Below are 15,282 nucleotides of genomic sequence, written 5' to 3'. Positions count from 1 at the left end.
TAAACAGGGGGAAGTGATGGACTCCCTGGGATATACAGTAAATGTCTGAGACTTGCATGTAGGTCTTCCTGACTCTTAACCAGGAATTTATTATAACAATTACTCATTCTTTTGCCTAATAAAGGGAAACATTGAAATTGTTTTTGCCAGGGAGGGAAGAAAGAACAAACTTCATGATATTTTAATGGTGGAGAAACTGAGGCAAATGACGCTAGGCACCATGGAGCTTAAAAGTCATAAGAAACTTTTAGATTCCTTTAATATGAGAAACTAAGGTTCAGAGAGAGGTTAATGTGAAAGGCTACAAAGAAGGCAGAAGTCCATACACTCAGAGAAGCCACACTCTGCTATAAGGTCAAATGGAAAGGCTCAAATATCCCCCAAGGGTGCGGGAAAAACATGGATGGCAGGGTCCCAGGATATGCAGTGGGGTCCACAAGCAGGTGACTTTCAGTGAGGCAAGAGGGGAGAGACATCAACCTGGAGAGTCTTAGGAGGCATCAGCAAGACAAAACGGTCTGGTAGTTCTCAGTACCAGAAAAAGCAGCCCCTTCACTTACTCCTTTGTTCAAATCACAACCTTTGGGACAGGCGTCTTTTTCTCTCCATTATTTCCCATCCTCTGAGCCATAGCACTTTCCCTCTGCCATCACACCACCTGCCTGTTCCCTACCTCCACTGTGCCATTGACATCACAATCGAGCCCTCTGTCCTGGCTAACAGTGGCCCCTACCTGTATAACTCAGGGTCTGTAGACATGGTTCTGGGAAAGCCAGACCAGATCAGACAAGGAGAGGAGGAAGGTGGACTTTGAGCTCCATGTGCCTTCATGGCTGCCAATGATGCAGGGGCTCCTTGCTGCTCAGACCCAGAAGCAAAACATAAATAGGCAACAGAATCCATGTCCAAGCCGCAGTGGAAGCCAAAGCCGAAGCTGGAGCTGCAGTCACAGCGCCAGTCCCAGCCCTAGTCCACCCAGGACTGGTAACAGGACAGCACACTGCAGTAGCCATCACTCCTCATCCCATGCCCAACCCCACACTCACTCCCACCATTTGCATAACACCAACCATCATCCCTCCAACACTTGTCCTACAAGAAGGAAGGCAACAGGGCTAGCAAAAAGAAAGGCCAAGAAAGGTCGGTCACCATATGGAAGGGAAAAACGAGCAGGTACTGACCAGACTGCCCCTCCTTATATCCCCCTCTTTGTCTCCCACCCCTTCACCCCATGTCAAAGGGGGATCCTTCTCTCTAATGGGATGTAAAGAATGTAAAGGAGCAGATGGACAATAACCCACCTTTCCTGGGGCTTAGAGTTTTTGGAGGACAGTAAGGGAAGATGAGGCAGGGAAGATCAGCTGGGGCCAGACTGAAGGAGAGCCTTGAAAGCTGGATTTTATTGGGTGAGACAGCAGGACCCAATAGCGAAATCTCCAGACTTGGAGTTAAAAGCATTGGGTTCAAAACTCTCCTAAAACAGGTAATAGCTGGGTATCTCTGGAAATGTGAATGGTCACTTGTCCACTCTGAGGGTCAGGTTCCTCCTTTTCCTGGAAGATGCTGGCTGGCCTGGCAGGCTCAGGGCTGGCTGGTGGCAGAAACTCATCCTTTTTAGTAGACTTTTCCTCCGTTGCTCCTCTGTTCAGTGCCTGGCTCCATGCCTGTGGAATCCACTGAGCTGGTGCCTCCCTCTTCCTCTTTGCCTCCTGCCTTCCATCAAGGCCCAGCTCAGATCCCACCTTCCAGCCTGAGCCTCTCCTGCTCTCCCTCCTACTGCTGCCTCCCCTCTGCCATTTTCTGCAGCTTGTCCTCCGCTCAGCTCCTTGTACAGAGCTGGCTGCCTTCTGGCTCCTTCATTGGACGGGAGCTCCTGGAGAGCAGGGAAGCTCCCTGTCCTTGTGGCCCAGCCCTTAGTGGGCCCTTACAAGGAGGTTTGGGGGCTCACTAAGCTAATCAAAGTTGCCTCAGACCTTCCCGACTCTCTCAATCTCAGCCTACGCCCATCCCTGGCTCTCTGGGTGGCCTCCACCTCCTGGCCCACAGCACTCCCTCCTCCCAAAGGGGCCTGACTAGGGACCCCCCTTGACTGTGCTAAATGACTGACAACTACTGTCTCCTTTGCTCCTCACACCCATATGGGAGGCAGATACTGTTGTTGTCTGGCCAACCTTATAGTCAGAGAAACTGAGGCAGAGAGTTTAAGTGGGCATCTCTGTGGCTCCCTGGAGAGAGTACCAGGCCTGGAGAGTCAGGAAGACTCACTTCAAGACTTCAAAGGTGACCTCAGACACTTCCTAGCTGTGGGACCCTGAGCAAGTCACTTCACCCAGCTGGCCTCAGTTTCCTCATCTATAAAATGAGCTGGAGAAGGACACAGCAGACACTCTAGGATCTTTGCCCAGAAACTCAACATGGAGGCAGGAATAGACAAATGCAACTGAAGGACAGAGATGTTAAGTGCTGTCCAAGGTCCCAAAGGCTAGAGTTGATCTCCCACCTCCTAGGCTCCAGCCCCAGCCCCACCCCCATTGGCTGAGTCCCCAGAAGGAGGCATTGGGGAGAGAGAAAGTGGGGACAGGAAGAGGGGGCCGTCTTCTGTCTACTTTAGTCTCCCTCCTTCCCTGCTCCCACTCTCCAGTGCCAGGGCATCCCCAGAAGCCACAGTGAATGGCTGAGCAAAGGACAGGGCACTGGCCTGGCCTGATAGGGGATGGCAGGGAGGCTCAGCAGTCAGCATCCTGGAAGCCCCAGACAGGGTCCAAGCACACTGCCTCTGGTCCTGATCTCTGGGCTCTTTGTGGGATGCAAAGAATCAGTACTCTGGGAGGGAAAGAAGGCAGGAGGTCAGCAAAGAGGACTGTGGGTCATCCTGAGTGACCAGGCTCCCCCTGGGCACAAAAGCACTCCAGGGACAGTGGGAGGGGCTCCCCAGGAGAGGCAGGAGGCCAGAGCCTCTGGGAGGGGAAGAAAGAGGAGGGGAGAGGGGAGGAGGGGAAAGTGAGAGGCCAAGTCTGTGCCCTGTGGGGCCCCTGTGATCCTGGCAGATAGAAGAGCTCCAGTCCTGAAGAGAAAGTTCCCAGTCCTCTGGAGCAGGGGAAGCAGCCTCCACAGAGACAGAGACAGGCTCTGGAGCAGCCACACAGTCGTTAGCCTGGAGAGCAGCAGAGACAGCTCCAGGGAGACACCCAAGGATGAGACACCTTACTGGGTAGGAGAACAGAGATTCCTGAGAAGGAGAGAGGCAGTGACACCTGATGAGCAGTGCAGACCAATGGAGAGGCCCTCAAAAGCCTCACAGAGTAGGGGCAGCTCCTGGAAGGGGCTCCTGATCATCACAGGTGAGATGCCTGCTCTGCTGGGGCCCAGAGGAGGAGGAGGAGGAGGGGGAGCCTGGGGGATTCTGGCCCACCTAGAGACAAGGGGAGCCACCCAAGGCCCAGCAGGGAGGCCAGTCCCAGGAGACACTCTGCAGATGTGTGACACCCTGCAGGGGCAGGGGAGAAAGTAAGAAGCCCCAGAGCCCTGCCCCAGAGCCAGGTAAACTGAAGAGGCCAAGGCTGTGTTGTATCTAGAGAAGGCAGCTCTCCTTTCAATTACCTGAGTGACCCTGGACAGGTCCCTTACCTCTCTTAGCTAATGTTTGCCATTGAGCATCACCTTCCTCCTAGCCAGGCTGGGGATCACAACTGTGGGCCTTCCAATGCCCTGGGGTTTAGTGGGAAATGCCCTCCCTGGGCTGGAGCCAGAAGATCTGGGTCTGAGGCTGCCCTTGCTATTTGCTGCTTAATACCTGCCCCAGCTGTTATTTGTTTGGACCTCAAGTCTTAGTCTGTGAATTGGCCATATTGGATTCATTGATCTGGAAGGTCCTGTTGTATGATTGAAAATCTGTTACCTTAAAAAAAAGAATTACTCACAGCATTAAAGATGAAAAGGGGGACAGCACCTCCAATGAGGAGGAAATTAAGGCAATGATTAGAAATTACTTTGCCCAATTATATGGCAATAAATACACCAATTTAGGAGAAATGGATGAATATATACAAAAATACAAACTGCCTAGACTAACAGAAGAGGAAATAGAATTCCTAAATAATCCCATATCAGAAATTGAAATCCAACAAGCCATCAAAGAACTTCCTAAGAAAAAGTCCCCAGGGCCTGATGGATTCACCTGTGAATTCTATCAAACATTCAGAGAACAGTTAACCCCAATACTATACAAACTATTTGACATAATAAGCAAAGAGGGAGTTCTACCAAACTCCTTTTACGACACAAACATGGTACTGATTCCAAAACCAGGGAGGTCAAAAACAGAGAAAGAAAACTATAGGCCAATCTCCCTAATGAATATAGATGCAAAAATCTTAAATAGGATACTAGCAAAAAGACTCCAGCAAGTGATCAGAAGGATCATTCACCATGATCAAGTAGGATTCATACCAGGGATGCAGGGCTGGTTCAACATTAGGAAAACCATCCACATAATTGACCACATCAACAAGCAAACTAGCAAGAATCACATGATTATTTCAATAGATGCAGAAAAAGCCTTTGATAAAATACAACACCCATTCCTATTAAAAACACTAGAAAGCATAGGAATAGAAGGGTCATTCCTAAAAATGATAAACAGTATATATCTAAAACCAACAGCTAATATCATCTGCAATGGGGATAAACTAGATGCATTCCCAATAAGATCAGGAGTGAAACAAGGATGCCCATTATCACCTCTACTATTTGACATTGTACTAGAAACACTAGCAGTAGCAATTAGAGAAGATAAAGGAATTGAAGGCATCAAAATAGGCAAGGAGGAGACCAAGTTATCACTCTTTGCGGATGACATGATGGTCTACTTAAAGAATCCTAGAGATTCAACCAAAAAGCTAATTGAAATAATCAACAAATTTAGCCAAGTTGCAGGATACAAAATAAACCCACATAAATCATCAGCTTTTCTATATATCTCCAACACAGCTCAGCAGCAAGAACTAGAAAGAGAAATCCCATTCAAAATCACCTTAGACAAAATAAAATACCTAGGAATCTACCTCCCAAGACAAACACGGGAACTATATGAACACAACTACAAAACACTCGCCACACAACTAAAACTAGACTTGAACAAATGGAAAAACATTAACTGCTCATGGATAGGACGAGCCAATATAATAAAAATGACCATCCTACCCAAACTTATTTATCTATTTAGTGCCATACCCATTGAACTACCAAAATACTTCTTCACTGATTTAGAAAAAACCATAACAAAGTTCATTTGGAAGAACAAAAGATCAAGGATATCCAGGGAAATAATGAAAAAAAACACATATGATGGGGGCCTTGCAGTCCCTGACCTAAAACTATATTACAAAGCAGCAGTCATCAAAACAATTTCGTACTGGCTAAGAAACAGAAAGGAAGATCAGTGGAATAGACTGGGGGAAAGCGACCTCAGCAAGACAGTATATGATAAACCCAAAGATCCCAGCTTTTGGGACAAAAATCCACTATTCGATAAAAACTGCTGGGAAAATTGGAAGACAGTGTGGGAGAGACTAGGAATAGATCAACACCTCACACCCTACACCAAGATAAATTCAAAATGGGTGAGTGACTTAAACATAAAGAAGGAAACCATAAGTAAATTGGGTAAACACAGAATAGTATACATGTCAGACCTTTGGGAGGGGAAAGGCTTTAAAACCAAGCAAGATATAGAAAGAATCACAAAATGTAAAATAAATAATTTTGACTACATCAAACTAAAAAGCTTTTGTACAAACAAAACCAATATAACTAAAATCAGAAGGGAAACAACAAATTGGGAAAAAATCTTCATAGAAACCTCTGACAAAGGTTTAATTACTCATATTTATAATGAGCTAAATCAATTGTAGAAAAAATCAAGCCATTCTCCAATTGATAAATGGGCAAGGGAAATGGATAGGCAGTTCTCAGATAAAGAAATCAAAACTATTAACAAGCACATGAAGAAGTGTTCTACATCTCTTATAATCAGAGAGATGCAAATCAAAACAACTCTGAGGTATCACCTCACACCTAGCAGATTGGCTAACATAACAGCAAAGGAAAGTAATGAATGCTGGAGGGGGTGTGGCAAAATAGGGACATTAATTCATTGCTGGTGGAGCTGTGAACTGATCCAACCATTCTGGAGGGCAATTTGGAACTATGCCCAAAGGGTGCTAAAAGAATATCTACCCTTTGACCCAGCCATAGCACTGCTGGGTCTGTACCCCAAAGAGATAATGGACACAAAGACTTGTACAAAAATATTCATAGCTGCGCTCTTTGTGGTGGCCCAAAACTGGAAAACGAGGGGATGCCCCTCAATTGGGGAATGGCTGAACAAACTGTGGTATATGTTGGTGATGGAGTACTATTGTGCTAAAAGGAATAATAAAGTGGAGAAGTTCCATGGAGACTGGAACAACCTCCAGGAAGTGATGCAGAGCGAGAGGAGCAGAACCAGGAGAACATTGTACACAGAGACTAATACACTGTGGTATAATCGAACGTAATGGACTTCTCCATTAGTGGCGGTGTAATGTCCCTGAACAACTTACAGGGATCCAGGAGAAAAAAACACCATTCATAAGCAAAGGATAAACTATGGGAGTGGAAACACCGAGAAAAAGCAACTGCCTGAATACAGAGGTTGAGGGGACATGACAGAGGATAGACTCTAAATGAACACTCTAATGCAAATACTATCAACAAAGCAATGGGTTCAAATCAAGAAAACATCTAATGCCCAGTGGACTTACGCGTCGGCTATGGGGGGTGGGGGGGGGAGGAAAAGAAAATGATCTATGTCTTTAACGAATAATGCTTGGAAATGATAAAATAAAATATATTTAAAAAAAAAAAAAGAATTACATGTCCTAAGAGCCCACTGACTTCCTGTCATTAGTACTTCCTATAGACAGAGGATAAAGGGCCTGGGCTTTGGAGGCTCCCTCTCTTTGATTTAGAATAAGCATTGATGGTGGTGAGTGAGATTGACTAAAAACTGGCTAACCAGCCATGGGCACGTGGTCTTTATTTTGTAACTTCTTTATTCCTTGATTTCTAATGATTATTAATAAATCTCTTAAAATATAATATTATTATTGAGATTTAATTTTAACTTTTACATTGATGGCGAGCCATTTTTTAGTCAACCCCACTCAACCACCATCAATGTTGATTCTACATCAGAGAGAAGGAGCCTCCAAATCCCAGGCCCTTTATCCTCTGTCTACAGTAAGTACATAATGACAGGAAGTCAGTGGGCTCTAGGATATGTAGTTCTTTTTTTAGGGAAGAAGATTTTCAATCATACACTATCCAGCTCTGAGACTCGATTCCCCAACTGGGAAGCACCTGTTAAGTGATTCGTTTCTCCCTTCGGTGTCTCGCCCACCACCCTGGCAGGCCCTTTCTGAATCAGGTGCTCAGAGCGAGCCTCAGAGGGGTCCCAGGCCGACCTCTGAGATCCCCTGTGGAGGCCGGGCCAGACAGACGGACGTGTGGGCACAGGAATGCCCAGACAGACTCTGGGGTCGGCTTGGCAGCACCCCTGAGCCTGGGGACAGCTCTGGGATCGGGGTCTGCCAGGAGGGCAGGGGATGTGCTGACCTCTCTCTGCCCCCTTCCTCCCCTCAGCCACCATCCTCAGCTGCTGGATCCAGCCAACGTCTGCTCAAGATATCACAGTTGAAGTAGAGCCACCCCTTGGGACACAAGGCTTAAGCGTCACCTTTCGTATCCTGGGGTACTCGGGGACTCCTGTTATGTATAATTGGTACTATAAGACATCAGCTCAGCAACCCAGCAGGAAACATATCGTGACATACAGTACTTATAATAGAAGACAGTTAGAGACCAACATTCGGCAGAGGGTATACCATAATGGCACCATGTTTTTCCCCAACCTCCTCGTCAATGACTCTGGTTACTATGAAGTACAGATCATCAAAGATAGGTGGACTCTGGACAGACCTGAAGCAGGAGCCCCACTGAAGGTGTATGGTAAGTGCTGCCCTACCCACGGGCCCTGCAGTTGTTCTAACAGCCTCTCCCTGTCTGGGTTCCGACTCCTCCCCACCCTCCTTTTCCAGGGAGCAGGAAGAAGCCCCAGCCTGACCCCCTCCCACAGGAAGGAGCCTGAGGAGGGGAGACTCCCGAACTCCTGGCTTCCTGCCTGGCAGCCCCAGAGAGCCCCAGAGAGCTCAGAGGGCCCTGGCTGCAGAGCTAACTGCTTTCTTGCTCCTGCCTCCCCCAGTCCATGCTAGGAAGCTTGGGTGAGGCCCCGAGGGCCTAGGAAGGCCCCTGGTCCCCTCCTGTTGGGCCTGGGGACAACAACCTCTTCCTGAAGTTCTCTGCACTCAGACCTCTAAAAGCCCAGGAGGCTGGGGCAGCTTGGTGGGGCAGGGAGAGGCCAGACACTCCAGGCCTGCCCTGCAGGGCTCAGAGGGCAGGGCCAGACCACCTACTCCACAGGGGCCAGAGGAGGGGCTGCTTTGGTTTCTGGGACCTTCTAGAGGCCAGTCCCCACCCTCAGGCTCCCAGTGCTGTGAGAGGGACCCCCGAGGGAGAACACCTGTATTCCCTGCAGGTTCTAGAGGAAAGGCCAAGCTGGGGGGCCCAGGCTTCTCTGAAGGGACAGACTGGGCAGAGGGTCACAGCTGCTCCCACTGAGGTCTCAGCTGGAGGAAGAGACAAATGCCATGCAATGAGGGGAGCAAAGAGGTCACTTAAGGCTCCAGAGGGGGGGTGGCTTTTCTAATTCGGAAAGCTGGCCACACTAGCTAACATTTCTGGAGTGCCTGAAGGTGAGCAAAGGGCCCTGTGAAGCAGATTTCATTTGATTCTCCCAAAGACTCTGTGCTGTAGGGACCATTTTTTATCATGGAGGAAAAGGAGACCAAAAGGGATTAAGGGACTTGGCCAGAGGCCCAGAGCTAGGAAATAGCTGAGGCAGAATTCGAATTTGGGCCTTCCTGACCTCCAAGTCCAACATTCCATTCACGCATCACCTAGGTTCTTCCCACCACTGAGGATTATCTCAGGAGATAGTGACTACTCAGCATTGGGAATCTTTAAGCAGAGACTAGCTGGCCATTGACCCAGAATGATCCAGTGGGGATCTCTAACCAGATCTGGGTGGGACAAAGAAGCAAAGAATCTCAGAGTCCCCATGATGAGACTTCCAGCCCTGAAGGGGGCATGATCTGGGTGGCTTAGTGGGGTGGTGACTGGCTGTCTGGTACATCCAGGCTTCTTCCATGGTTTGCCCATGGGAATTGTCCTGGGAATCATCTGTGGCAGGAGCCAGTGTTTGAGGAGGGCCCTGCTGCTCATCTCCAGCCCTCTTCTGTCCTTCACCTCCTGAGCAGATGAGACTGGGGGAGGAAGGACCTAGGAACATTCACAGGTCTGAGTCAAGAGGTCGGGAAGAGGATCCATGATGAGTGAACTCCCAGGGAAATCTTGCCGCCATCTTCTCTCCTGCCTCTTCTTTAACTTGGTGCTCCCTTTTGGCTGGCATTTTGACCACTGAATTCAGCAAGAGTGGGAAGGAGCCTCAGAGACCTTCCAGGAAAGGCCTGAGTTACAGAAGGCCACACTGTACTTTTTGCCTGGATATTTCTGGGATTTCTTCTTTTTAAAAATACACATTTCTGTCATTTGATCATATGCAATTGAGGCTTTAGAAAGGCCGCTTATATAGTGAAAGACCAAGGAATTCAGGCATACGGAGTCCAGAGATCAAGTCCCATCTAAGACATCAGATGCATAGCATTGGGCTACTCACTTAAAGTCTGAACTTGGAGCAACTTTCTGAGAGGGGGAAGAGAGCCATCTTGGAGTCAGGGGCCCTGAGTGCAAAGCCAGCTGTGCTTTGTCATCTGATCACAGACAGGTTACAAGCCCAGGCCTTGGTTTTCCCCTATGACAAGGGCATTAGGCTAGATCAGGACTTCTCAGATTTGGGGAATCCAGAAATGGAAATGGGGAAACTTACCTTTATTTGCATCAACTTCTGGTTTCCTCTGGAATTCTTTGTGTTTCATTTTGGGAATTTAAAAATCATGATTCAGAGAAGGCTTAGTCCATGGGCACTGACTGCCCAAGGGGTCTATGAGACCAAAAAGGTGAAGAGCCAGCATTCTAGATGGTCCCTGTCAGCTCTGAGTCTGTTACCCTCTGATCCTAGGAGCCATGATCCAAGACCTGAAGGGGATGGACAAGGGGCATGACTCAGAGGCAGATAGTCTTTTGGTGTCTCTATATACTTAGTATATATATATATATATATGTGTTTATATATATATATGTGTATATATATATATATATATATATATATATATATATATATATATATACTTATATAACATATACTTTGGTCAGAGTACATGACATGGATGGTGTCAGATTTAAAAGAGTGGATGCCATAAACTGTGAGAGTTAAAATGGTTGAAAGCTATAAACTGTAGTGATTAAAATAGTGGAAGATATAAATTGTAGTAGATATAAAAGTGGGTGAGTAAATTGTGACCACAGAAAATATGTTTTCACTACAGTATCTTGTTTTAAAATCAATATATAAAGTGGTCACCAGGGAAATATTCCCAATTATTCAAATATACCCAAGTCAACTGGGTTTTATAGAGATTTTAATTAATTAATACAATGAGGAATTAAAGAAAGAAAGAAAGAAAAAGAGGGAATAATGAGAAAGGGATAAGCTGGCCCTGGTCAGTCCTGGCCACCCCAGGCCTAAGCCCTAAGAGAAAAGATCAGTCAGTCCTTAATCACTCACCACAATATCTGTCCAAGCAAGGATTCTAGTGACACCAGGCCAGCTCCATCTCAGCTGCCTTCACCAACTCAATCCTTAATCTGAAATGTCCCCGAGAGAGTCTCGAGAGAGACCCTTCAAGGGAGCCGTTCCCAGCTGACTGTTCTTTAAGAGACTCTTTCTTTTCCTTATATAGGGAATTTTTTCCTTTGTCACCTCCCTTAAATTCTTACATCTACCAATCACAGTAGATGTTTTCCAAAGGACAGCCCATTCTGAATTCACAACTGAGTCGACTAATCCCTTTAGTAAGTTTGAAACAGAAAAAAACTTCTGAATAAGTTTTCACCTCTTTGCTCCTTGTAAATTCACAAGTTGCCTGACCTTTATAGGTACTTAGCACCCTATTGTATAACTTCTAAAACTAGGCATGGCTTAAAGAACTTTTTGCCTCATTATAAGTATGGGTTTAAGTACTTTCATTGTTTAGCAAGGAGTTTTCTCCCCTACAGCAGTCCTAAGTACCTTTGGAGTAGAGGTCCTCCCATTTCTGATCCAAGTAGAGTTCTCACATTTTAGATCTAAGTAGCTTCACTGTTTAAAAATGGGGAATAGTTCCAATAGGGAATTGTCCCAATAAAAATTCCCAAATTTTTTAACATTCACAAGTCTGAGAAATTTCAAGATTCACAAAGGGAAGGAGTAGTCTTCCTCATGGGAATGCTTCACGGGTGGAATGGCTCAAGGGGGGTGGTGGAGCGGCTTTGAACATCATTTAAAAGACTCAGACTTTGACTGAGATGGGTGATAACAGTGAGCCCCTTAATGTCTTCAAGGAGTAGAATGGCCAGCTCTACCCACAGTTCTGATTAGTTTCACAAGGGTATGATGGGAAGTTTGGAGGGTCTCAAAAGTGCTTGCCATTCTGTGATGATGGAATTCTTGATTTAGCCTGGAAAAGGACCTTAGATATTCTGGAATTCATAGTCTTCACTTTACAGATGAGGATTGAGACCTAGAGAAGGAAAGAAATGTGGCCAAGGTCACATAGGTAGGAAGTGGCAGAGCTGGAATTTGATCTCAGAGTCTTCTGACCTCATATCCAGGGCTCTTTCCAGTGTTTCCAAGAGTGCATAATGTGTTGTGTCTTTTCTACAGGTGACCTGGTTCTTGCTCCACTCTCTTTGATCCATTCTCCATTGCTCCTTTCATCCCTGCTCAGGGCAGCAGAGCATTACCCAAGGGTCTTGTCATCACTCTCTTCCTCCATTTGAAGGCACTTAAGGGGGACCTACCTCCTTCTAAAACTGTAATGGCTCACATGTATGCAATACTTGAGGATTTATAAAGAGCTTTTGTACATGGTCTCATTTGATCCAACAACACTATGAGGGAGAGATTATTATTTTAATTTTATAGAGGAGGAAATGGAGATATAGATAGGGACTTGCAATTAAGTCACACAGGCAGTAACATTCTGAGATAGGATTTGAATTCTGCCCTTTCTCACTCTTAAGTCTGGAATTATGCCACTATGTCATGCCTGTCACCAGATCCATTGGGGTTATCAAGACACCTTCCTAAATGTTCTACCAAGGCCTTCTTGCCCAGGAGCATGGTCACTGTTCCTTCATATTCTCTCTCTCTCTCTCTCTCTCTCTCTCTCTCTCTCTCTCTCTCTCTCTCTCTCTCTCTCTCACGCACACACACACACACACACACACACACACACACTCACACACTTCAAAAGGTGGCTAGCTGACATCATATTTGTCACCTTCCTGGCCAGTCTCACTTGGCTTTACTGGACACAAGTGGGAGGCTCACTCTTCCTCGTCCTCAACTTCCCAATAGGGACCAAGTGACAGAGTTATAAGCTCTACCAAAATAGCAAGAGGAAGGGTCAAGGAAGGTGAAATATTTCTAACTTATTCCTTCCACTTTGGAAATTAATCCTAAGACAGTTGGCCAAGGATGACCCAAGAAGGAAGTCTGGAAAGCCTACTGGATATGCCCCAGAGATTATTTTGGGACCCATATCTCACTCAGTGACAAGGCCTCCCTGCCAACTAGAGATAAGGAAAGGGCCATGGGCCCTTGGGCCATGAAGTCTCAGGGAAAATTAGTCCCCATTGGCTTAGCTTCTCACCCTAACACTATATCTGAGTTTGGAGAAGATTACCTTCAATATTATCATTCTCATCTTGTAGGGCAGGAAACTCCTAAGGAAAGGGGAGAGCCCAAAGCAGGAATTCCAGAAATTTCTGTAAAGGGTATGACCTACTTTTGGGGGGCAAAACACAGTCCTATGCACAAGAAATGTTATTGTGGGTTCAAAATCTGTAGACCTGAACCCAAGTCTCTCCTGACTCCCAGTCTAAGGCTTTTCTTTTTGTACCCTGATACGAACTGATCTATTCCCACTCTCTGCATTTACTTTTCTTTCCTCTTCAGAGTTAAAATTAATTTTTACCTTTCTGAGCACAATCTCCCCATGGACTGTCTCAGGTCCATCCTCCCCAGCCTCCACCAATATCCACAGCAAGCCATGGAGCAAGAAGCCTGTCTTCTTGAAGTCCAGGCCAAGGAAACAAACTCTTGGTGGTTCTGCCAAGCTAGAAAGGACACAAATCCAAGGCCAGGTGCTTAATTAAGGGGTCTGTCATCCCCAGACCAGCTTGCCTCAGCCCAGAAAGATTGAACACCAGGGCTTGGGCTCCATGTGAATGTCTGTCAGTCACAGAACTGAAGATGAACTTTTCTTAAGGACTGGAGGAGATGAGATCTGCTCTAGAGAAAGGGGTGTCTTTGTCTTTGCCATTGAAATTACAGGTTCTTGGTCTCCAGCCTCCAGCCTTGCCAACGTCTTAAAGAGGCCACTTCAAAACCAGTTGCTTGGTTATAAGGTAAGAAAAAGAACCAACAAAGTCATTTTCTATCTGTTTTCTTCGCAGTGGGATTATCCAAACCTAACATTGTCACCTCCAACAATACTGCAGTGGAGAACAATGACTTCACATTGACCTGCAATGCTACGGGTTACCTTCCCTCAACAACGTGGTACATAAACCAACGTGTCCAACATGGTACTGGTAGGATACGGCTGAGCCCGGATAACAAGACACTCACTCTCCCCAAAATCACAAGAAGTGAAAACAAAGGACCCTATATGTGTGAAATGGTGAACATAGTTAGTCATGTTTATAGCGATGGATTCATTCTGGATGTTGCCTGTGAGTAGCATATTGCTTCTTCCTACATGGTGCATGCTTATAGCCTGGTGGGGTGTTCCTAGAGGCCAGGTTAATTCAGTTCCTTCTCTGAGAGCTAAAGAAGTAGACTCTGAGGTTCCCAACCCCCTTCATCTTTATGGAGCCCAGATTGGTCTTGTCATACTTTCTGGTGGAGGGTGGACATTCAGGGTGCTGAACTGGAGAAAACCCTAAGATCTTCCAAGTTCAGATCCAAACTCGTAGAGGAGAAGCTGTGAATTTCCCAGCTCAAAGGAGGATCAGGGAGGCACAGTGTTCCCTGGTGACAGGTTACAGAATAAGAGATGCCCTTCTTTCTGCCACAATCTCAATATGGAATCCTTTTCTTTCCTCCAGATGGTCCAGATAGCATGACGATTCTCCCTGCAGCCGATCGTTACAATGTAGGGGAGCATATTCAGTTGACCTGTTCTGCTCAATCATGTAACCCACCTGCCCAATTGACTTGGTTACAAAATGGACAACTGGTCAGCAACTCAGGCACATTCTCTGCTACTGCGGCCCTAAATCATGCTGGAAACTATACCTGTGTTGCATACAACTCATTGACTGGCATAAGACACAGCCAAAGCATGAATATTATAATCTATGGTGAGTAGCTGGATTGGACCCTTAACTTTGTATTGGGCTTTCTCCTTCCCTGGCATGAGAGAAACAGAGATAAGTGACATTCTGCCCTCCTGATCCCATGGCACGATTTGTTGTGGTAGGAGTTGTGAGCTCAGAATCATGAAACTTGGGTAGAATCCTTTCTTTCCTATTTACTATCTGTGTAGTAAGTGTGTTGCCCCCTTTCTCAGTCTTAATTTCTTCATCTGGAAAAATGGATAATCTTTTGCTCTGTATATAATTGGATTCTATGTGGAGAAAGTCCTTTTTACATGATAGATGCAAAAAGCTTTTGAGTTGTCTTTGTCATCCTTGTTATTAATATTGTATTATTCTCTTCTGTCCCAGTGACATACAACCTTTTTTGTCTCCCAACTTATAGGACTGCAGCTTCAATGACTGCCCCATACTCTTTCCTGTGGTCTATTTCACTTGGTGCTGTGAACCTACAGAATGTTTGTAGTCTTGGTTGGAGCATAAGCTATGGTCTTGCAATGGGTCAGGCCTTGATCCTCTTTGCCAGGGAAATTCTGGAGATGGAAAGGAGGATATAAACTTTGTCTCCTTTCACACTCAGAG

At 46.1% G+C, this 15,282-nt stretch overlaps 1 protein-coding gene across 3 annotated transcripts in view; it reads left to right on the top strand.

Annotated features, from left to right (window-relative positions):
- The first annotated feature begins 748 nt into the window (after window positions 1-748).
- Window positions 749-15,282, top strand: part of LOC103099392 (carcinoembryonic antigen-related cell adhesion molecule 5-like) — a 203,353-nt gene continuing 188,819 nt past the window's right edge. Inside the window, exons 1-5 of one of the 3 annotated variants that reach the window (XM_056825354.1) lie at window positions 749-1,173; window positions 3,048-3,341; window positions 7,684-8,049; window positions 13,777-14,055; window positions 14,431-14,685. In XM_056825354.1, the coding sequence (XP_056681332.1) occupies window positions 840-1,173; window positions 3,048-3,341; window positions 7,684-8,049; window positions 13,777-14,055; window positions 14,431-14,685 (1,528 nt within the window). In that variant the 5' untranslated portion in view covers window positions 749-839. The other 2 variants (XM_056825355.1, XM_056825356.1) reach the window with 2 other exon arrangements.

This window comes from Monodelphis domestica, chromosome 4 (assembly GCF_027887165.1).
Source record: "Monodelphis domestica isolate mMonDom1 chromosome 4, mMonDom1.pri, whole genome shotgun sequence".
NCBI lineage: Eukaryota > Metazoa > Chordata > Mammalia > Didelphimorphia > Didelphidae > Monodelphis > Monodelphis domestica.
The sequence above is the reverse complement of the archived record's forward strand: the minus strand, read 5'-3'. Positions and strand labels throughout refer to the sequence as shown.